This window comes from Notolepis coatsorum (genome assembly GCF_963971535.1).
Source record: "Notolepis coatsorum genome assembly, chromosome: 4".
NCBI lineage: Eukaryota > Metazoa > Chordata > Actinopteri > Aulopiformes > Paralepididae > Notolepis > Notolepis coatsorum.
The window spans coordinates 26,884,263-26,907,152 of NC_140168.1; the positions used below are offsets into that span (position 1 = coordinate 26,884,263).

Genomic DNA, 22,890 nt, shown 5'->3' on the forward strand with positions numbered 1-22,890 from the left:
TAACATAATCGTGCTGGCTCTTTAAGTAAACTCTAGTTACTGTAATTGAGTAGCTTTCTTTCAAATCCCATGGTACACCTGTTAAGGAATATTTGTCAGAACCCTCTCACCTTCTGCTCAGAGAGACATGATCGACTGACGATACTCATTCACGTTCACAAAGTCTCTGCATTTAAACAACCCGACAGCCACTGAAAGATGGATTTACTTTCATTCCCCAACAGGGCGAGGAAGGAGAACCCGGCATTCCAGGTCCCAAGGGTGAAAAGGTCATCTACCGCTCCATTTGAGTCATATTTTGTGTGCGACAAAATATTAAAATTTTTCCGGATTGAGCTTTTCTCTTGTACTTTTCCAAAGTGTTGAAAATGCCTACCTGTTTTCTTTAGGGTGACGACGGCGTTAAGGGCGCGCTCGGACCCCCAGGCGTCAAGGGAGAAAAAGGAGAAACTGTATGAAAAAACCCAAAGTGTGCTTATTTACAACTGTAGTTCTTCCACTTGATAGGCTGTTCTGAGGAATATAAGATAATGAATTCACTGAAAGACAGAGAGCCATGCATGCTGTTGTTTTGTGACCACTGTGTCATCCTCAGTTGTTCTTTGCAGAATAAACTGTGCTTTTCTACACTTGCCAGCATATAGACTTTACCGTAGACTTTGATTGAAGGTGCTTATAAACAACAGGCTTTTGAATTTTTTAAAATATATATAGTCTCAGATCCGCATGCACTTCATCTTTCTCTGCTTTTCCACCTCTGCCTCGATAATAATTGATCCTTGTTGATGAATTATTTGCAGGGCAAAGTAATCTCTGTCAAAGGTGACAGGGGTGAGAAGGTAAGGAAACGTCTCGCCAGTCAACCAAACTCCTATCATCTTTCCTATTATATTCTTTATAATATCCTATTGTAATAATGCATGAGCTTGACATCTTAACCCCCATGATGCGTGTTTGTCTCCATGCCTATTCATCCACACATCTATCCGACACTTTTAACTTTGATCTGTCTGAGAAATAGATTTCTCCCTTAAAAAAATCAATTTTCCAAGGTATTGCTGGAAATAAATAGATTTTCAGAGCATTTTAGTTTTTCTCGCAGGGCGTGGCTATAGGAAAAAAACACTTAGACTGAAGCTATGTCATTGTCAGAATTACAGGACAGGTTACCACAGAGGATGTGTAGCAGAGAGAGAGAGAGAGAGAGAGAGAGAGAGAGAGAGAGAGAGAGAGAGAGAGAGAGAGAGAGAGAGAGAGAGAGAGAGAGAGAGAGAGAGAGAGAGAGAGAGAGAGAGGCCAGTCCCACTCAGAATCCCACCCAGCCCGTTAGAATCACATACTCTGTATTGCTTGGCATTGCCAGCCGAGTATAATTCCCCCCGTCAGTCTAAATCGCAGTCATGTATGATGCAGCCCTGTGCCGAGAGAGGATGCTTAAAATGTTTTTTCCATAATCTCCGGAAATAATTGACAGTCTTCTCACTTTTCAACGCAGGTGGTGATAGTGGTGAAAAATCCATGTGTGTTGTTATGCTATCATTGCAGAATACAGGAGATGTATAGAAGCATCCTGCATGTTTCGTTAGTGGTTTTCTACTTGGAAATATCTCGTCATGACGTAGAGGTCAAGTTTATCTCTCGTGAGTCATGTGACTCTGGCCACGTTGACACAAAGGCCGCCACCACACTGTAGTCCAGAGATGTATTACCACAACGAAGCTTTACACAGACGAGGTGAAATGCAGAGAGACGAAGAGCAGCACTTAAAATGTTTTTTTTTAAATATATATTTATAATATTATTCATAATATATTTTACTGATGAAACGTCATTCACAGTCACTTGCGTTTATAGGACATTACTTCTGCTCTTCGGCAAACATTCTGCATGAACCGGCGTTTCCTCCGCTTCGCAACGGAGAGGGTTGCAATTTTGTTGTTGTTTAACCTTTTAAACTCGACGCAAAACTGACGCAAGTGGGCTGCTGCGGCGCTGTCTAGTTAAAAGCGTCTCGTGTCGGTCATTGAGCTTGTGAAAGTGAATTTATCCTGCTCTGATAACTATAATTGCATCTTTAGCAAACTAGGCCAGGCAGTCCCCCCATGTAACCCACGCTTAAATAATGACATTTCATTATAGGGCACACAGTGATGCCAGTGATGAAAGAAATGACGTGCGTTAAAATAATCCGAGCTCCTAAAATAATTACAGGGCAGCGCTCTGTGACTTGTAAAGTGGTTTATACAGGACACTGTGAATTCCAGTGGTGGGTAAGACATCGTTGGTACCGTGTAATTAAACATAGTTACTTCTTACTTCGCTCTAAACCTTCGTAGTCCGAGGGATTCCTTGGAAGATGACATCAGTGTACAAAACCAAACTATATTGTTTGGAAGACAATAGACTTTCCCTTGAGCGGTTGGGTCGTGTCTGGTTGGAATCCGTGAGCCGCCCGCCCCAGTGTGGATCTTGGAGGCAACAATGTTCTGGCTCCCACTCCGTCATCGTTGCTCAAATGTTTGTGTTTGTGTTCCGTTTACAGCGTCCTGCGTGTGTGTGTGCGTGTGTGTGTGTGTGTGTAACCGCCTGCTTTCGTCCACGTCACCATCACGTATGAATGTCATGTTCTGTATTTTGTCCAAAGTCAATTCATTAACAGAGTCGTCTCTCTAACGAGCATCGCCGCTGCTACACCGTGTATTAATCCTGTCTGACAATGTGTGTGAACTAAACCATGTTCAGTCTAACCAGGTCTGAACTAACCAGGTCTACGTTCTCCCAGCACGCCACTGCCTGCACTATATCGGCCACCCGCTCACGCAGAAGTATTACCGTATAACCATAATAAACACCTACTTTCTCCTTACAGGGCGATAAAGGCACCATAGGGTTGAAAGGCACTCTCGGCTCAAAAGGAGAGAAGGTGCGACACTTCCCAGGAGGGACCCGTGGGGGGTCTGGGGGGGGGGTTTAATTGATATGTTGTGAGATCTTTAGTGCGCGTATGTCTCTGCTAATCACTGGTTTCTGAACATCGAACAGGGAGGCGGTGGAGCATCAGGGGCTGCTGGGATTCAAGGAGGCAAAGGAGAGAGAGTAAGAAATACACTTTGACATATTCTTAACCCAGATAACACAATCCAGATTATGATTATTGACCATCTAATAATCTAAACTAATAATCTACCATCTAAACTAATATATTTCCTTGAAAAGCTGGACTTGTTGATGAAAACGAAGCATTATATTTTCTTCGCCCTCGTCAAATGTACAGCCTTGAGGCCCGTTCCGACTGCTTCCGGCCAAGTCTATAGCAGTGAGGCTGCGTTCAATTCATTTCCGATGTTAGAGGAGCGTTTGCAGTACCTAGCGTGTACCTCGTGGCTGCGTACGCTCCACTACATCAGACGTCATGAATTGAACGCAGCCTCGCTGCTCTTGACTGCCTTGGGCGACAACGAACCATGAACGAGTCAAGTAAAACTCTGAAAGGAAAAAAATAATCTTAATCCAATAAATGTAATCATGTAAACAAATTGAGTAGTGTGTGAAACAGTGTTTCAACAGGGGGTGTCATACTACAATAGAGCTATCTCAAACCCCGCCCTCTTTTCTTGAAGCAACAGTTGAGATTGGTCAATTACAGATTGAGCTTTTGATGCATGATGCATGATGTATATAAATAAGCCAACTGTTGTTTTTTTTGTCTTTTTTTTAATACAGGGCACGTCAGGGCTGACAGGTGGCGCGGGACCTCCTGGCTTCGCCGGACAAAAGGTGAGCGAACATAATTTCCCCTTTTGAATCCATACATGGGCCAGTGCATTTGCATTTTGGCACAATGTTGGAGGATGTCTCTGTCATTTAGGCAGTGTACCACGTTCTGGCAGCAAATATTTGAGTTAGCTGGAGAGAGAGAGGGGGGGGGGAGAAAGAGAGGGGAGGGAGAGAGAGGGAGAGAAAGTAGAGAAAGAGAGAGGGACAGAGAAAAAGACACAGCGAGAGAGAGACACAGTGAGAGAGATAGAAAGAGAGAGAGAGGGGGAGAAAGTAGAGAAAGAGAGAGAGCCGAAAAGGAGAGAGAGACACAGTGAGAGAGAAAGGAGAGGGATAGAGAGAAAGTAGAGAAAGAGAGAGAGACAGTGAGAGAGAGAGAAAGGAGAGGGAGAGAGAGGGAGAGAGAAAGCACAGAAAGAGAGGGAGAGAGAGAAAGTAGAGAAAGAGAGAGAGAAAGTAGAGAAAGCGAGGGAGAGAGAGCGAGAGAGAAAGTAGAGAAAGAGGGAGAGAGGGAGAGAGAGACAGTGAGAGAGAGAAAGTAGAGAAAGAGAGAGAGGGAGAGAGAGAGAAAAAAGGTTGAAAGGGAGAGATACTGTAGAGAGAAAGTAGAGAGTAAGAGAAAAAGAGAGAGAAAAAGTAGAGAAAGAGAGAGATAGATAGAGAGAGAGAACAGAGTGCAGAGGTCAAGCCCAGGTCTGTCCAGTGAACTGTGACTGGCCCTAACGAGAGGAGGGCAGAGCTACGACTAGGATCGCCCCCTTTTGACCAAACATGGTAATGACCTGAAACAGGAAATGGGACAGAAAGGCTGATTTGATGTATTCAGACATTTAGACTCCTAGACAGGTTGAGAGTGAGTACTGTATGACACTCCTGCACAGAGCTGCTTCCATGCCTGTGCATCACACGGCCCGCAAAACAGTGGAACGTCGGAGTGTGTGATGGGTGAGAGAGCGAGGTCAGAGGGCGTCGGGGGGGGGGGGGGGGGGGAGGGGGGGTAGTCGTCCAGAGCGGAGATCTCCTAGGTGACAGCTGCTGTTGCCGTTTTGGGTGTTTATTGGTCGGCAGGATCTGTAAACTGGTCAAACAGGTTCAACCCTGAGTCCCTGACACAGCAATTCTTTGTTAGCTCGTATTACCAGATAGATAGGTAGCCAAACTGTCTCTATGAAGCCTATTTGAGTAACAATATGACACAAAAAAACAACAGCTTGTGATAAACATATATAATTATATAATATAACAATATAACAGATCTAATTGTATTGCCTATATTCTTCTTTCTACCATTACCCTGCCTATACCTGTACCTCCCCCATGCTTCTATGATGTCCCAAATGTCCCCAAGGGAATCACTAAAGGAATATCTTATCTTATCTTATCCACACACACACACACGCACGCACGCACGCACGCACGCACGCACGCACGCACGCACGCACGCACGCACGCATGCACGCACACACACACACACACACACACACACACACACACACACACACACACACACACACACACACACACACACACACACACACACACACACACACACACACACACACACACACACACACACACACACACTATATTCGTCATCTGAATGTTATTGTTATTGCCCAACGTATATATTGTGTTCATTATTAGTTCAGTTTGTGAGCTCTTTGATTCTTATTGCCTTACCCTCTTGGGTTGTTTTCCTTTCCGATATATTGCTCTCTGTGCACCATGTGCTTTAAATAGATGTTGATTTGATCCACTCATGATTTGTTTTTACTTCACAGGGAATCCAGGGGGATTCAGGAATTCCTGGGACAGCTGGTTCTAGAGGCATTGTCGTGAGTACATGTAGACTAGAGGCTATTCACTTCATCAAATCAACCTCCTAGAGTCATCTGTTACTCAAAGGAACACTCCACCCAAAGAAAATAAAGGTTTAAAGGTGCTGTAAGTGGTATTTTATTGTTAAAATATGTGTTAAGTAGTCTACATTCCGACAGCTCTACATTCCATCGGTGTTTGGTCAGTAACATGGGTCTCTCAGTCCCTCCGCTCTGCAGTAAACAGAAAATACATTCATCATCATCTAATCAGGAGAGAGAACCCTAGATATTTTTACTTATTTCAAGAAATCTTGCCAAGCACAAATTAGCTTATTGCACTGGCAGATTATTTTACTTGTTTCAAGGACACATTTGCTTATTGTCTCTTTATTGCAGAGCGGAGAGAATGGGAGACCCACGTCACTGACAAGACAATCTATATCAGTGATGGCTGTCGGAGTGTTAAGCTATTATTTCGACATGTAGACCACTTATTTTAACAAACAAAGAATACAACTTACAGCATCTTTATTTTTGCCCATAATTTCACACATATGCCAAAACTACAAACTATCTTGTACAAATATTCATGGCATTTGTATATGCCTTTCCAGGAACTCACTTAAGGCCATTATATATGTATATATATATATATTTGTTTTTCTTTTTTATATTTAAAAAATACTTTGTGGAATATGTGACATCACACATTCCAACTCTTTAACTCAGTCACTCTCAAGCCAAATGGATTGGGATATACTGCATGTGAGATTGAGGCTGTAATAAATCAGCTTTATGTTTTGGTGGAGTGTTTAAGACTGGTGACTCACTGAGTTTTAAGACATTGTGAGGGTAAGGTGGGGGGAGGGGGGGGGCATCAGACATTGTTGATCTTTTGACTTTTTGATGTATGATGTTTCACAATCTTTCCTCTTTCTTTCTAGTTTACCTCGTATCCCCGACCACCTTTCGTGTCACAGGCAGCGCTAACGCGTATAGCTTTCATGCAAATCTTTTCCAAATTTGCAGTGCACAGTCACGACCCCTAGAGGATGAACCCTATTGATTTTGGTGACCCCATCACCTTTCTTCTAGCGCCACCAGCAGTCCGAACTTTCAATCTTTGATTGTGAACGCGAAAACTCCAATAGCTTTCATTCGAATATTTTCAAATTTGCGGTGCAGATTCATGACCCCTACAGGATGAACTCTATTGATTTAGGTTACCCCATGAACTTTGCTCTAGCGCCACCATCAGGCCAATTTGTTTATCTTGAATACCTTTAGTTCAAATATTTTCTAATTTGCTGTGCACATTCATGACCCCTATAGGAAGAATTCTATTACATTTTCAAATGAGTTTATCTCCTGTTCCGAAACTGGTATGCAGAGATGTGGCTACTCATGCACAATAACCTTGGCAACCTTGGCATTTCCGCTATTTTTTTCCCTACTCCCCCTAGCCTGTTCACCTGATTCTCACAAAACTTAATGTGTGGAATCTGGGGACTAACATTTTCCAATGTGTCATTTAGATAATTGATAGGCCAAAACCATATGACCACCAGATCCAATCAAATGTCTGAAAAACGCTTGGTACAGTAAACGCACCGCCCGATTTCCACCAAACTTGACAAAATATGTTTGCCTTACAATAGCAAGGAGGAGGCTTGTGAAGTTCTGAGTCATCTGGCCTCATGGTGGCGCTATTCCCATGACACTAAAGACATGAACTACCCTTAATGGCTGAGTCACGGTCAAAAGGTGGATTGAGAATTTGGGTCGCCGTAGTTTAATTAATGGATGCTCTATGTTGTTTTGTGTTTTATGTGGTACCTTTTGGATGCTGTGGTCTTGCTCAGGGCTCACTTGAATATATCTAGTATATATACTGTGTACCAGAATGATAAAGTATCTCACGGCCAGCCCATGACAAGCTCTATTTATTTTGTGAATATGGTATTTTCACCGGCATTATCTTGTGTCAAATCCTAGGGCGACAGAGGCGGCAAAGGAGAACAAGGGCTTGAAGGTGCCAGGGTAAGTAATGTCCTTTAGATTTCTTATCCACTGTGAGTGTAATAATGACATTATCAATGTGACCAATCTGTGTTACAGGAGAGATTGTGTTTGAGCATGGTTTCTTAAAGGGGAACACCGCTCAAATCAAGAATTCCACTATGCTATTCCCATGGCCTAGGAGAGTTCAATCACTATTTGTGAGCACGGGCTACTCTCCCCCAAAACCAGAAACCAGAGAAGTAAGACTTACATTTGTGATGTCATCAGGTATAAAGTCTGGAGCTGCTCCACTGATTTTGTTTTCTTTTGTATACCCTAATGATGTTCTCTGTACTGAAACAGAACATGCACCTCTATAGTGAGATCATTCCTCTGGGTGCTGTCATCAATAACCTCTCTCCCGATCCGTCGTTTATGGAACGGCCTCAGACTGTATACCTGCTGACGAAACAGCTTTGAGTTTTAGCACTTTATGTGTTTGGATTGAGGCACGAGAAGAAGTCTTTATTGGTCATTATTTGTCACGCAGCAACACACATATGTAAGATGGGTGACACACAGGAACACACACACACACACACGCCGATGAAATGCCTGTCTGCGCTTGACCCATCCCGTCGTCCTTCCCAACCAAAAGGGCAGCCGGCAGCAGACACGGGCCGCGCCTGGGGACCAATCCAAGCGCTCCTGTCCGTCTTTGCCATCTGTTCTGCATGTTTATCCATTGAGTTTATCGCTTTTGGGGGGGGGGGGGGGCTTGCGAGCACGGGGAAAGAACATGCAAACTCCACACAGGAAGGCCCGGGAGATACCCCACCTGTGTACCTGGCAACCCGGCAACCTGATCCCCAAGCGGGACTCGAACCCAGGACCTTCTTGCTGTGAGGCGACAGTGTTAACCACTATATCACCGTGCCGCATGTGAGAGGTGCTCGTGTTCAATAACATTTTTGGACTGTCTAGTCTTAGACCATACAGTAGGAATATCATGTATGAATTCTGAAAATGGGCTCCCCTTTAAGCTTCAAACCAGAGATCCAAATGAGGACCCCCCCCCCCCCCCCCTCCCTTGTGGTATCCATTGAAACATATCACCTCCTGTGGCCATCCGGGGACCCACCAGAATAAGAACACACCAGAAGAAGAACACACCAGAATAAGGACCCACCAGAAGAAGAAGGACCCACCAGAAGAAGAAGGACCCACCAGAAGAAGAAGGACCCACCAGAAGAAGAAGGACCCACCAGAAGAAGAAGGACCCACCAGAAGAAGAAGGACCCACCAGAAGAAGGACCCACCAGAAGAAGAACACACCAGAAGAAAGCCCATGACTAATTTGTCCTGACTGCCATAATTAGGAAATCAGAGCCTTGAGCGTGTTTCCCTGGTGCTGAAGAAGACGGGGTTAACTCATTCTGAGAGAGAGAAAGAGAAAGAGAGAAAGAGCCTGTTGAGCTCGGAAGGAAAGCAAGAGAACCGGAGTGGAGTAATGGTGCAAACAGATGTCTGCTTCCTTGATTGACTCTCCAAAGCTTCCTGCCTGGGAACCTACGTGGGCGTCTGGGCCATAAGGCAGCTCATTCAGGGGGCCGGCCGCTGCAGCTTGTGTGTCTCATCAGTTTCCACTTGACTTCGTCCTGGAACACGGACCCCCGCCAGACCAGCGGACGCGATGGGGGCCAAAACACCCCTGTGTAGAATCCGTGAACGTTGAATCTCACAACAGTCGTTTCCAACTAAGGCAATGTGAATTCCTCATGTGCCTCCATAATGTCAGCGGTTTTATTTATTTATTTTTTATCGCGGTTTCTATCTGGATTTCAGGTAACGGCGCAGGTAGCAGCGACGTCTGCAAATCCTCCTTCACAGGCCATCGGTGTAACGCACTAAGCCATAAAAACAATAACAGCGCTCAGATTAGTTTTCCACATGGCTCCCCTCCGCCGCTAACTCCGGTTATGTTTATGGTTTCAAAAGCAAAACATTGGGCGTTCCATAAAAAAAGAAGAAAAAAAAACGTCAGTCAGTCAGTCAGTCAGTCGGTCGGTCGGTCGGCCGGCCGGCCAGTCAGTCAGTCAGTCAGTCAGTCAGTCAGTCAGTCAGTCAGTCAGTCAGTCAGTCAGTCAGTCAGTCAGTCAGTCAGTCAGTCAGTCAGTCAGTCAGTCAGTCAGTCAGTCAGTCAGTCAGTCAGTCAGTCAGTCAGTCAGTCGGTCAGTCGGTTGGTGATTTCCTGTAGGAAGTCTGGAGAAACACTTGTGCGTCGGGGAAGCGGCGGTTTGGAGAAGGCACCTGGGGGGCGAGGCTGGGGTCACGCCGGGGCGGCGTCTGCTGAGAGACACGGATGACAGACGGCGCGCCACATACTCAGCGGCCCCCACCGGCTGGAGGAGCGGCCTGTTCTCCGTGACCCCTGGGCCTGTTCGCCGTGACCCCTGCCTGTCCAAACACCTCAGGAATGAATGAGACGTCGTGCGCAACATGTCTAAATGGTAAACGGTGCATTTATATACTGTAGCAGCTTTTATCCAAAGCGCTTTACAATTTCTTGTTCCTCACATTCACCCGTTCACTCTCACATTCACACACGGACGGCGGAGGCGACCATGCGAGGTGCCGACCGGCACATCGGGAGAAATTAGGGCTTAAGTGTCTCGCTCAAGTACACATCGACGACACGCTGCTCGGAGGAGGAGGAGCGGGAATCGAACCGGGAACCTTCCGACTAGCTACCACAGACGACCGCTCTACCTCCTGAGCCACTGTCACCCCACTGTCTCTCTCTACTCTCCCCGGGTTGCTCTGTATACGTTTATCCTTTGCTTTGTCCTATCCAGCAATCGATTTCTTATTTCTTATACCCGTATTTCTGATTCTCTAGGGACCGGCCGGTTCGGAGGGAACACCTGGAAAGACCGGAGGTTCTGGGAAAGATGTAAGTGCGATGTTTTAAATCCATGAAGCACCTATAGTTGTCAACAACACTAATCTGCTTTTCTTGGTCAAATCTGGGCATGTTACATACCGCACCTTATGTGTATACTGTATACTTCATCAGGGCATATATTTAGCTTTTAGCATTTAGCATTTTTAGATTAGATTTAGATTATTGGATTATTAGATTATATATTGTAACTATATTTATTGTAGGGCAAATATAACTAATATATACATACCCTCATCTTGCACCTTGTTGCCCATATGCGCATGTCCAGAGTTAATTATATTGTTATATTGTTTACACTGCCTTTGTAATCTATTTTTACGTTTACTTCTCCACTGTACTATAATTCTATGACCTGTACCATGTCTTCTACTATACCTGTATCCCTCCCCCCTCCCCATGCTGCTGTGATGCCTGAATTTCCCCAAGGGGATCAATAAAGGAATATCTTATCTTATCTTTTTCCGTTCTGCTATTTAACAGGGTGTGAGAGGTCTGGTCGGGACACCTGGGCCCAACGGAGTCAAGGGTGACAAGGTACGCTGTCCGGGGTTCACATTGTCCTCTGAGCCTGAACGACCTGAACGATCCAGAAAATATATGGTCTTTTAGGCGTTAAGGTTATTAAACCTCACAAACCCGAGGTGATTCTAAATCACCCACGAAGACATGTCCTCCTACGGTATCCTAGGCTACCGTCTCCACTTCCCAGACATTCCGCCGTCTCCCGTCAAAGACGGCCCACTGTCTGACACTGCCGAGTTCATTTAGTCTGTCTGTAATTACTGACTATGACGATTGTTCCAGCGGTGCGCACACACGCACGTGGTGTTCCCCACCCACATGCACACACACATGCACACACACACGCACACACACATGCACACACACAGACACACACACACATGCACACACAGACACACACACACACAAACACATGCATACAAGTATAGATAAAAGAACTTTACTAAATTACGTAATTCTTATTGTATGCACAAGCATGCACTCACACACAGACACACAGACACATGCACACACACACACACACACACACACACATACACACACAAACACATGCATACAAGTATAGATAAAATAACTTTACTAAATTACGTAATTCTTATTGTATGCACAAGCATGCACTCACACACAGACACACAGACAGACACACACACAGAAACACAGACATACAGACACACACACATACAGACGCATATAGAGAGACAGACACAGATAGACACACACACACACACACACACACACACACACACACACACACACACACACACACACACACACACACACACACACACACACACACACACACACACACACACACACACACACACACACACACACACACACACACACACACACACACACACACACACACACAATTTAGGGATATATTATTAAAATATTGTATAATTGGCTGATATGAACATAGATAATGTATGTAAAAGCTAAATAGTATATTATGCTGTATTGTATTATGAATTAATTATGAGTAGGTATTATTGTATTGTATTATGAATTCATTCATAAGGAGTATATATTTTTATATTGTATTATGAATTTGATTAGGGTTTTTATTGTTGTTTTAATTGTCGGTATGACATGTAAATGTTGTGAGTGTATAAGGGTTTTTATTGTTGTTTTAATTGTCTGTATGACATGTAAATGTTATGATTGTATAAGGGTTTTTATTGTTGTTTTAATTGTCTGTATGACATGTAAATGTTGTGAGTGTATAAGTCTGTAACTGTATTTTATGTGTTATGGACCCCAGGAAGAATAGCCCCAGCACTGCTGTGGCTAATGGGGATCCAAATAAACTTAAACTTAAACTTAAACACAGAAACACAGATTTACAGACACACACACATACTGTACACACACAGAAACACAGACATACAGACACACACACATACAGACGCACACACAGATGCACATAGAGAGACAGACACACACACACACACACACACACACACACACACACACACACACACACACACACACACACACACACACACACACACACACACACACACACACACACACACACACACACACACACACACACACGCATACTGTAGGCCTACACACACAGAAACACAGGCAGACAGACAGACACACACACATACAGACGCACATACAGACGCACATAGAGACGCACATAGAGAGACAGACACACACACACACACACACATACAGTACAGACACACTTAGAGACACACACACACACACACACACACACACACACACACACACACACACACACACACACACACACACACACACACACACACACACACACACACACACACACACACACACACACACACACACACACACACACACACACACACACACACACACACACACACACACACACACACACACACACACACACACACACACACACACACACAGTTTTAAGGAGGTTCATATGCCTCAAGGCAAACAATTGAACACACATCATCACAGAGATAACAGCATGATCTCTCCCCAACGCTATTATTATTATTATTATTATGATGATCATATCTCATATCTCTGCACTCATAAAGTACTGGACTCTAATAACGGGCTTCTGACTTCATGCTGTCATGTTTCACAGGGAGAGCAGGGTCCTGCTGGAATGCCGGGTGACGTGGTGAGTACAGGAAAAAAGAGATCTAAACGTTAAACATTGTCGACACAACCAGGGGGATGAGGGAGAAATGTAGTCATATTCTGTGACAATTTAATCATTTATCCATTTCTTCCCCCCCTTTCATTCTAGGTTCAAAGAGAGGGCTTGAAGGGAGAATCCGTGAGTTAATATTTTTTGTATTAAGTCTGTGATCAAGTATTCTTTGTTAAAAGACGAGTAGGACGCGATGGTTTTACGACGCCAGGTCATTTGAACTACTTTGCGGTGATCCTTTTTACAATATAGCTTTATGATCGTTAATACATATTGAAGTGATAGTTTTACATAGTATTTTATTCTTTTCAGGGAGTGCGAGGACCTCCTGGCCCTCCCGGGACCGACGGCCCCCCAGGACCTGCTGTAAGTATCTAGATTTATTACTTCCTTCCTCCCACACCGTTACCTTTGACCCCAGACCCTACCTCTGCTTGCTGTTTGTCTTTCAGAAGACGATACGGTGATGACATGGTTTAAATGTGGAATTTCTGACATTAGTTTTGTCTGAGGTTGGCTCCTGGTCGTTGACTATTAATACTTAGATGTGAGATAGCTGTCATTTTAATGTCTGCTTTCATCTGTTTCACGTTATGTATTAGTATTAGAATTACAATTACAATGACAATTTCTTTATTGTCATTATATTCCATACAATGAAATTTAGGCACACTGACTGAGTGGAGCGGAGCATCATTTGTAACATAATGTCCTTATGACGGCTATGACATACCTACTCTTACTAGACTCTTACTAGTTACGCTGCTAGCCAGTATGACTTACTGCCATAGTGTCTTTATACCTGTATCACATATTACTTCTACAACTTTGTACATACATCTGATTAGCGCTATTACCCAGTAGTACTAATCTATATATTTTATACCCAGTTTAATCACCTGTACATGTACACCTAACGTAGCTACAGTATAATCAAGGCTCAGATTGTCAGTAACTTAAATACAGTACCCCCAAAATCGCCTTCTTGCTTCTTTTTTTTTCTCTCGACGATATTGAGATTTTGTTATATTTTGCTTCCTTAACATGTCTTATTTCAAACTAGGGGCAATCAAATATCAAAAACAGACAATTAGTTGTTTATTTTACTTCATTTTGTCTGATTGTGTCCATAGATCACAATTACAATACAGAACTTTGAGGGCGTTTTCTCAAAAACGAGTATTTATGCATTTTACTTACACACAAAGACATGGAACTCCATTTCCCTAGTACCTACACACACCACACTGTTATGGTTTGTAACCGACCCCAATCGCACAACACAAGACAGGTATGATGGTTTGCCAAGAAACAGAAATTTATTGAACAACAGGGAAATACAGGGAAAAGGGCACTGTCCCTTTAAGGGAGAATCACAAATACAGGAATATAATATGAGGGGAAGGAAAGGTGCCTTTAAGAGGCGGGCAGGAAAAGGGAACACTAAGGGAAAGTAAGGGAACGCCTAAGGGAAGGTTAAGGGAACGCCTTGGGACAGAGGAACTAGAGACTAGGTAAACCAGGGACAAGGAGAACTAGGGAGAGAGGACTAGGGACTAGGAGAGCTAGGGAACAGGAGAAACGGGGACTAGGGGAACTAGGGACAAGGAACTAGGTGGAACTAGAAAGGGGAGAACTAGGGAACAGGAACTAGGTGGAACTAGAAGGGGAGAACTTGGGACCAGGAACTAGGTGGAACTAGAAAGGGGAGAACTAGGGAACAGGAACTAGGTGGAACTAGAAAGGGGAGAACTAGGGAACAGGAACTAGGTGGAACTAGAAAGGGGAGAACTAGGGAACAGAGACTAGGTGGAACTAGAAAGGGGAGAACTAGGGAACAGAGGGGACTGAGGCCCGCGGAGGCGGGCTGGGGTACAGGGAGGAACTGGGGACTGGTGGGAAAACATCTGGGCCGCTCTGCAGGACTGAGGAGAGAGTTAATGCACAAAAGGGAAAAAACAGAGCAGGTGCAGAACAGTCCAAATAACAAAGTGAACAAAGTAATAATATCTTCGTGTGACAAACACACAGGGGGAGATGTAAAGTCCAAAAATACTATTCTAAGTGAGAACCAAAAACAGAGGCATTACGCTGGGAGATGAAATGTCCAAACTAACTAACAGAGGCAATACGCTGGGAGATGAAATGTCCAAACTAACTAACAGAGGCAATACGCTGGGAGAGTGACATCACAATCAAAACTCACCCAGGCGTATGCGTAAAGGTAAAGGGGCAGCAGCGGGAACGGGGGCAAGGGCACTACGCTGAGTGAGTGACATCACAATCAAAACTCACCCAGGCGTATGCGTAAAGGTACGGGGACAGCAGCGGGAACGGGGGCAAGGGCACTACGCTGAGTGAGTGACATCACAATCAAAACTCACCCAGGCGTATGCGTAAAGGTACGGGGACAGCAGCGGGTACGGGGGCAAGGGCACTACGCTGGGTGAGTGACATCACAATCAAAACTCACCCAGGCGCATGCGTAATGGTACAGGGACAGCAACGGGAACGAAGGCATCGCCACCGGGGCGGCTGGCTGTCCGAGCCGAGGGAGAGAGTGCTGGAACAGTGGCGGTGACGAGGGCATCGTCCACCGGGTAGCCGCTGTCGGAGCCGAGGAACAGAGTGCTGGAACAGTGGCGGTGACGAGGGCATCGTCCACCGGGTAGCCGCTGTCGGAGCCGAGGAACAGAGTGCGCGCCACACCTTGGTGTGCGCGTCGGAACAGGGAGCTGGAACAGTGGCGGTGGCGAGGATGTCGTCCACCGGGTAGCCACTGTCGGAGCCGAGGAACAGAGTGCGCGCCACACCTTGGTGTGCGCGTCGGAACAGGGAGCTGGAACAGTGGCGGTGGCGAGGATGTCGTCCACCGGGTAGCCACTGTCGGAGCCGAGGAACAGAGTGCGCGCCACACCTTGGTGTGCGCGTCGGAACAGGGAGCTGGAACAGTGGCGGTGGCGAGGATGTCGTCCACCGGGTAGCCACTGTCGGAGCCGAGGAACAGAGTGGCGCGCCACACCTTGGTGTGCGCGTCGGAACAGAGAGACGCAATGGGGTGCGTCTGCCAGGAGGAGTGTGCCAAGCACGAAGGTCTGGAAGATGCGCGTCAGAGCGCTGGTACGGAGGAGCGTGCCAAGCTCGAAGGTCTGGAAGATGCGCGTCTGTGCGCCGGTACGGAGGAGCGTGCCAAGCTCGAAGGTCTGGAAGATGCGCGTCAGTGCGCTGGTACGGAGGAGCGTGCCAAGCTCGAAGGTCTGGAAGATGCGCGTTGCGCGCTGGTCTGGAGAGCGTGCCAAGCTCGAGCGTCCTTGGAAGATGCGCGTTGCGCGCTGGTACGGAGGAGCGTGCCAAGCTCGAAGGTCTGGAAGATGCGCGTTGCGCGCTGGTCTGGAGAGCGTGCCAAGCTCGAGCGTCCTTGGAAGATGCGCGTTGCGCGCTGTGGACTGGAGAGCGTCTGCGCTGGTCTGGATGTGCGTCAGGACGACAGCTGCGCGGGGGGTCTGAAGTGGATGACTGGGATGCCTCCCGTGGAAGTCTAGGGAGCGCAGACCAGTCCCACTCTCAGGCAACGGCGACAGCAGGCGAAGGCTGGAGCAAACATCTCGACGCCGGAGAATGGAACAGCATAGGCAGACAGAGGATCTCCCGAAAGAGTCTAGATGTTTAGAGAATATGACTCGGCAAGTATACAACACGACCCCACGCCAAAACGAGGGGAAGCGCCCTGGTATTTAAAGCCCACAGGGGGACTAATTAGCCTGCCACCACAGGTGCGAGAGATAATAGAATATCAAACAGGTGTGGCCACTAAGGGTAAGGAACGAGAGGGTGGGGGCTAGAGAGAGTGAGTAGGGAATTCCTAACAGTAGGCTTAAAGAAGACAGAGAATAGGGAATTCCTAACAGTAGGCTTAAAGAAGACAGAGAATAGGGAATTCCTAACAGTAGGCTTAAAGAAGACAGAGAAAAGGTAGTGAGCAGCGGGCAAAACCTCACAGTATCCCCCCCTCCAACGGGAGCCACCCGGCGACCCAAAACAAATACAGACAGAGTGGCAGGGGGCAAAACAAGACAAAAACAAAGGCACTGGCCAAGCCAGTAGGGGAAGCCACCACAAGAGTGGGGCTAGCAAACGAAACAGGGTCGCCGAGGGGTAACTAGGGTAGCAGAGGGGCAACTGGGGGAACTGGTCTAGAGGAACTGGGTCTAGAGAACTAGTCTAGCGAACTGGGCAAGAGAACTGGTCTAGAGGAACCGAGGGGCGAGCAGGGTAGCTAAGGGGTAACCATGGAAGCACCGGGAAAGGGCTAGCAGAGGGAAGGTTAGCTGCCAGGGCACTGATAGCTACAGGGCCTATGCTAGCTGTACTGCTACATCAACATAGAGGCTGCGCTAGCTGCCGGAGCTAGGCTGGCAGACAGGGCTGGACCAGCATGAGAGCACAAGCTAGCTGGAAGGACAGTCCTAGCTGTGTGAGATAAACTGACCTTGCTAGCTGAAAGGGCAGTCCTAGCAGTGGGAAAAACTACACAAAAAAGTGGAGGCCATGCAGAGGGACCGGGTTAGCTGCTTGGGCCTGGCTAGCTACAGGGCCTATGCCAGCTGCAAGGCTGCATTTAACATAGAGGCTGTGCTAACAGCCGGGGCCAAGCTAGCAGACCGGGGCCATGCAGAGGGACTGGGTTAGCCGCCAGGGCATGGCTAGCTACAGGGGGGTCAAACAGGGCAAAACGGGAAGCAACCAGGGGAGCTAACCGGGGAGACTAACAAGCTAAACAGGGGAGTAACAGGCTAACAAGGGAGCTAAACAGGACTAACAAGGAAGCTAAACTGGGCTAACAGGGAAGCTAGAGGGGAGACTAACAAGCTAACAGGGGAGCTAACAGGGCTAACAGGGGAGCTAGAGGGAAACAAGAAAAAAAAAGGCAAACTCAACATACACCGTCTGTGCTGGCTGGGGTCGTCGATTTGGTGGGGTCGTACTGTTATGGTTTGTAACCGACCCCAATCGCACAACACAAGACAGGTATGATGGTTTGCCAAGAAACAGAAATTTATTGAACAACAGGGAAATACAGGGAAAAGGGCACTGTCCCTTTAAGGGAGAATCACAAATACAGGAATATAATATGAGGGGAAGGAAAGGTGCCTTTAAGAGGCGGGCAGGAAAAGGGAACACTAAGGGAAAGTAAGGGAACGCCTAAGGGAAGGTTAAGGGAACGCCTTGGGACAGAGGAACTAGAGACTAGGTAAACCAGGGACAAGGAGAACTAGGGAGAGAGGACTAGGGACTAGGAGAGCTAGGGAACAGGAGAAACGGGGACTAGGGGAACTAGGGACAAGGAACTAGGTGGAACTAGAAAGGGGAGAACTAGGGAACAGGAACTAGGTGGAACTAGAAGGGGAGAACTTGGGACCAGGAACTAGGTGGAACTAGAAAGGGGAGAACTAGGGAACAGGAACTAGGTGGAACTAGAAAGGGGAGAACTAGGGAACAGGAACTAGGTGGAACTAGAAAGGGGAGAACTAGGGAACAGAGACTAGGTGGAACTAGAAAGGGGAGAACTAGGGAACAGAGGGGACTGAGGCCCGCAGAGGCGGGCTGGGGTACAGGGAGGAACTGGGGACTGGTGGGAAAACATCTGGGCCGCTCTGCAGGACTGAGGAGAGAGTTAATGCACAAAAGGGAAAAAACAGAGCAGGTGCAGAACAGTCCAAATAACAAAGTGAACAAAGTAATAATATCTTCGTGTGACAAACACACAGGGGGAGATGTAAAGTCCAAAAATACTATTCTAAGTGAGAACCAAAAACAGAGGCATTACGCTGGGAGATGAAATGTCCAAACTAACTAACAGAGGCAATACGCTGGGAGATGAAATGTCCAAACTAACTAACAGAGGCAATACGCTGGGAGAGTGACATCACAATCAAAACTCACCCAGGCGTATGCGTAAAGGTAAAGGGGCAGCAGCGGGAACGGGGGCAAGGGCACTACGCTGAGTGAGTGACATCACAATCAAAACTCACCCAGGCGTATGCGTAAAGGTACGGGGACAGCAGCGGGAACGGGGGCAAGGGCACTACGCTGAGTGAGTGACATCACAATCAAAACTCACCCAGGCGTATGCGTAAAGGTACGGGGACAGCAGCGGGTACGGGGGCAAGGGCACTACGCTGGGTGAGTGACATCACAATCAAAACTCACCCAGGCGCATGCGTAATGGTACAGGGACAGCAACGGGAACGAAGGCAACGCCACCGGGGCGGCTGGCTGTCCGAGCCGAGGGAGAGAGTGCTGGAACAGTGGCGGTGACGAGGGCATCGTCCACCGGGTAGCCGCTGTCGGAGCCGAGGAACAGAGTGCTGGAACAGTGGCGGTGACGAGGGCATCGTCCACCGGGTAGCCGCTGTCGGAGCCGAGGAACAGAGTGCGCGCCACACCTTGGTGTGCGCGTCGGAACAGGGAGCTGGAACAGTGGCGGTGGCGAGGATGTCGTCCACCGGGTAGCCACTGTCAGAGCCGAGGAACAGAGTGCGCGCCACACCTTGGTGTGCGCGTCGGAACAGGGAGCTGGAACAGTGGCGGTGGCGAGGATGTCGTCCACCGGGTAGCCACTGTCGGAGCCGAGGAACAGAGTGCGCGCCACACCTTGGTGTGCGCGTCGGAACAGGGAGCTGGAACAGTGGCGGTGGCGAGGATGTCGTCCACCGGGTAGCCACTGTCGGAGCCGAGGAACAGAGTGGCGCGCCACACCTTGGTGTGCGCGTCGGAACAGAGAGACGCAATGGGGTGCGTCTGCCAGGAGGAGTGTGCCAAGCACGAAGGTCTGGAAGATGCGCGTCAGAGCGCTGGTACGGAGGAGCGTGCCAAGCTCGAAGGTCTGGAAGATGCGCGTCTGTGCGCCGGTACGGAGGAGCGTGCCAAGCTCGAAGGTCTGGAAGATGCGCGTCAGTGCGCTGGTACGGAGGAGCGTGCCAAGCTCGAAGGTCTGGAAGATGCGCGTTGCGCGCTGGTCTGGAGAGCGTGCCAAGCTCGAGCGTCCTTGGAAGATGCGCGTTGCGCGCTGGTACGGAGGAGCGTGCCAAGCTCGAAGGTCTGGAAGATGCGCGTTGCGCGCTGGTCTGGAGAGCGTGCCAAGCTCGAGCGTCCTTGGAAGATGCGCGTTGCGCGCTGTGGACTGGAGAGCGTCTGCGCTGGTCTGGATGTGCGTCAGGACGACAGCTGCGCGGGGGGTCTGAAGTGGATGACTGGGATGCCTCCCGTGGAAGTCTAGGGAGCGCAGACCAGTCCCACTCTCAGGCAACGGCGACAGCAGGCGAAGGCTGGAGCAAACATCTCGACGCCGGAGAATGGAACAGCATAGGCAGACAGAGGATCTCCCGAAAGAGTCTAGATGTTTAGAGAATATGACTCGGCAAGTATACAACACGACCCCACGCCAAAACGAGGGGAAGCGCCCTGGTATTTAAAGCCCACAGGGGGACTAATTAGCCTGCCACCACAGGTGCGAGAGATAATAGAATATCAAACAGGTGTGGCCACTAAGGGTAAGGAACGAGAGGGTGGGGGCTAGAGAGAGTGAGTAGGGAATTCCTAACAGTAGGCTTAAAGAAGACAGAGAATAGGGAATTCCTAACAGTAGGCTTAAAGAAGACAGAGAATAGGGAATTCCTAACAGTAGGCTTAAAGAAGACAGAGAAAAGGTAGTGAGCAGCGGGCAAAACCTCACAGTTCCAAATTTCTTCCCATCCATATCCTGCTTCTAATTACAGAAGGGTTTGTTGATATATCATTCATAGCCGGGTTTATAGTCGATTTTATACCAAAACTAGGCGTAAATCGATGAAGAGGACACAATCCCTTCTGGAAAAAGTTTCGTTTTGAATGTATCAACAAAATGAAACCCAAGTTTTTGAATCTGGCATTATCCATGTTGGTGATTCGTGTCTTGGCGATATATGCAAATGTGTGCATATTTAACATTGTGGTGAGGGACTGCAGATGAGAATGCAGAATGTTAGCCGACCTGGGTTAACTCTGGCACATTTACATCTTAGTTTATGTTGATTATTGTGCATTGTTCCTGTCAAAACAAAACAAATGAAGAAAGAATATACTACTTTGTTCCGTTAGAAACCGCCTGTTGAGAAGAATGTAAAACTGAGCACCTGGCGAGAGTCGTAAATACTATGTTTATGTTAATGAGTGTTGTGAACCGAGATTTACTGTAAACAATGTGTCTTCCCAGGGGCCTCCTGGTCACCTCGGGTTACCTGGCGAGCCTGGAGAGTTTGGGCAACGGGTGAGAATCTTGTTCTTTCTTTCTTTTTATGGGAAATTGTTGTTTCGTGTTTCTCTAAACATAGCTGTTCGTTCAGAGTTTCGGTATCTTTACACCAGGAGAGTTGGGGAGTACTCAATTCATCAAGTCAATAAAAACCCCATATGTGTGTAGCTTTCTCTGCATCTTTCTTTGCTGTTGTTGTTGTTATTATACAGGATCAAACTACTGTATCTACATAGTGTGAGCGCTGTAATTGGTCTCGACGTAGCCACCGAGCTGTACTTTGCTGTTCTACAAAGGGACTGTTTATAATGTACGGCAGGAAATAGAAACTTTCATCACGTTAAATGAGACCATCATCTGCAGTACTACTGTTATGTGTTTTATTCCCAGCTTAATTCTCACTTTTGCCTCCTGCAGTACAATCAAACAACACTTTTCGTCCTCCTTAAACATGCAATACGAGGTTCCAGGACACAGCGGTGTGTAATTACAATGATTACAGTAGTTCTCCAATTTAGCTCTTTCGAAAGATGACCAACTCAAGTCAAATGCACCCCCCCCCCCCCCCCCCCCCCCCTGGTAGGAGCAATAGGCCTTACAACAGCAGCGTGTTAACATGCAGCATTGGACCTATCGCAACCTCACCCTCTTTTCTTGATCCTCCAATCACAAGTTGTTGCACTTAGCTAACTTAGCTACGATATAAACACGCTCAGAATATCAGTAATTAAATACTTAGCTAACTTAGCTACAGTATAAACGCGGCTCAGAATATCAGTAACTTAAATACTTAATTAACGTAGCTACAGTATAAACCCGGCTCAGAATATCAGTAACTTAAATACTTAATTAACGTAGCTACAGTATAAACGTGGCTCAGAATATCAGTAACTTAATACTTAATTAACGTAGCTACAGTATAAACGCGGCTCAGAATATCAGTAACTTAAATACTTAGCTAACAAAGCTACAGTATAAACACGGCTCAGAATATCAGTAACTTAAATACTTAGCTAACTTAGCTACAGTATAAACGCGGCTCAGAATATCAGTAACTTAAATACTTAATTAACGTAGCTACAGTATAAACCCGGCTCATAATATCAGTAACTTAAATACTTAGCTAACTTAGCTACAGTATAAAAGGGCTCAGAATATCAGTAACTTAAATACTTAATTAACGTAGCTACAGTATAAACGCGGCTCAGAATATCAGTAGCATAAATACTTAACTAACGTAGCTACAGTATAAACACGACTCAGAATGTCAGTAACTAAATACTTAACTAACGTAGCTACAGTACAAACACGGCTCAGAATATCAGTACTTAAATACTTAGCTAACGTA

General features: G+C 46.8%; 1 protein-coding gene across 5 annotated transcripts in view; it reads left to right on the plus strand.

Annotated features, from left to right (window-relative positions):
* Nucleotides 1-22,890, plus strand: part of col22a1 (collagen, type XXII, alpha 1) — a 142,989-nt gene that overhangs the window by 47,698 nt on the left and 72,401 nt on the right. The window contains exons 10-23 of one of the 5 annotated variants that reach the window (XM_084313585.1): nucleotides 225-269; nucleotides 390-452; nucleotides 801-839; nucleotides 2,870-2,923; nucleotides 3,043-3,096; nucleotides 3,724-3,777; nucleotides 5,559-5,612; nucleotides 7,593-7,637; nucleotides 10,498-10,551; nucleotides 11,044-11,097; nucleotides 13,181-13,216; nucleotides 13,346-13,375; nucleotides 13,562-13,615; nucleotides 21,504-21,557. In XM_084313585.1, coding sequence (XP_084169711.1) covers nucleotides 225-269; nucleotides 390-452; nucleotides 801-839; nucleotides 2,870-2,923; nucleotides 3,043-3,096; nucleotides 3,724-3,777; nucleotides 5,559-5,612; nucleotides 7,593-7,637; nucleotides 10,498-10,551; nucleotides 11,044-11,097; nucleotides 13,181-13,216; nucleotides 13,346-13,375; nucleotides 13,562-13,615; nucleotides 21,504-21,557 — 690 coding nt within the window. The remainder of the gene's footprint in view (nucleotides 1-224; nucleotides 270-389; nucleotides 453-800; nucleotides 840-2,869; nucleotides 2,924-3,042; nucleotides 3,097-3,723; nucleotides 3,778-5,558; nucleotides 5,613-7,592; nucleotides 7,638-10,497; nucleotides 10,552-11,043; nucleotides 11,098-13,180; nucleotides 13,217-13,345; nucleotides 13,376-13,561; nucleotides 13,616-21,503; nucleotides 21,558-22,890) is intronic. The other 4 variants (XM_084313586.1, XM_084313587.1, XM_084313588.1 and 1 more) reach the window with 4 other exon arrangements.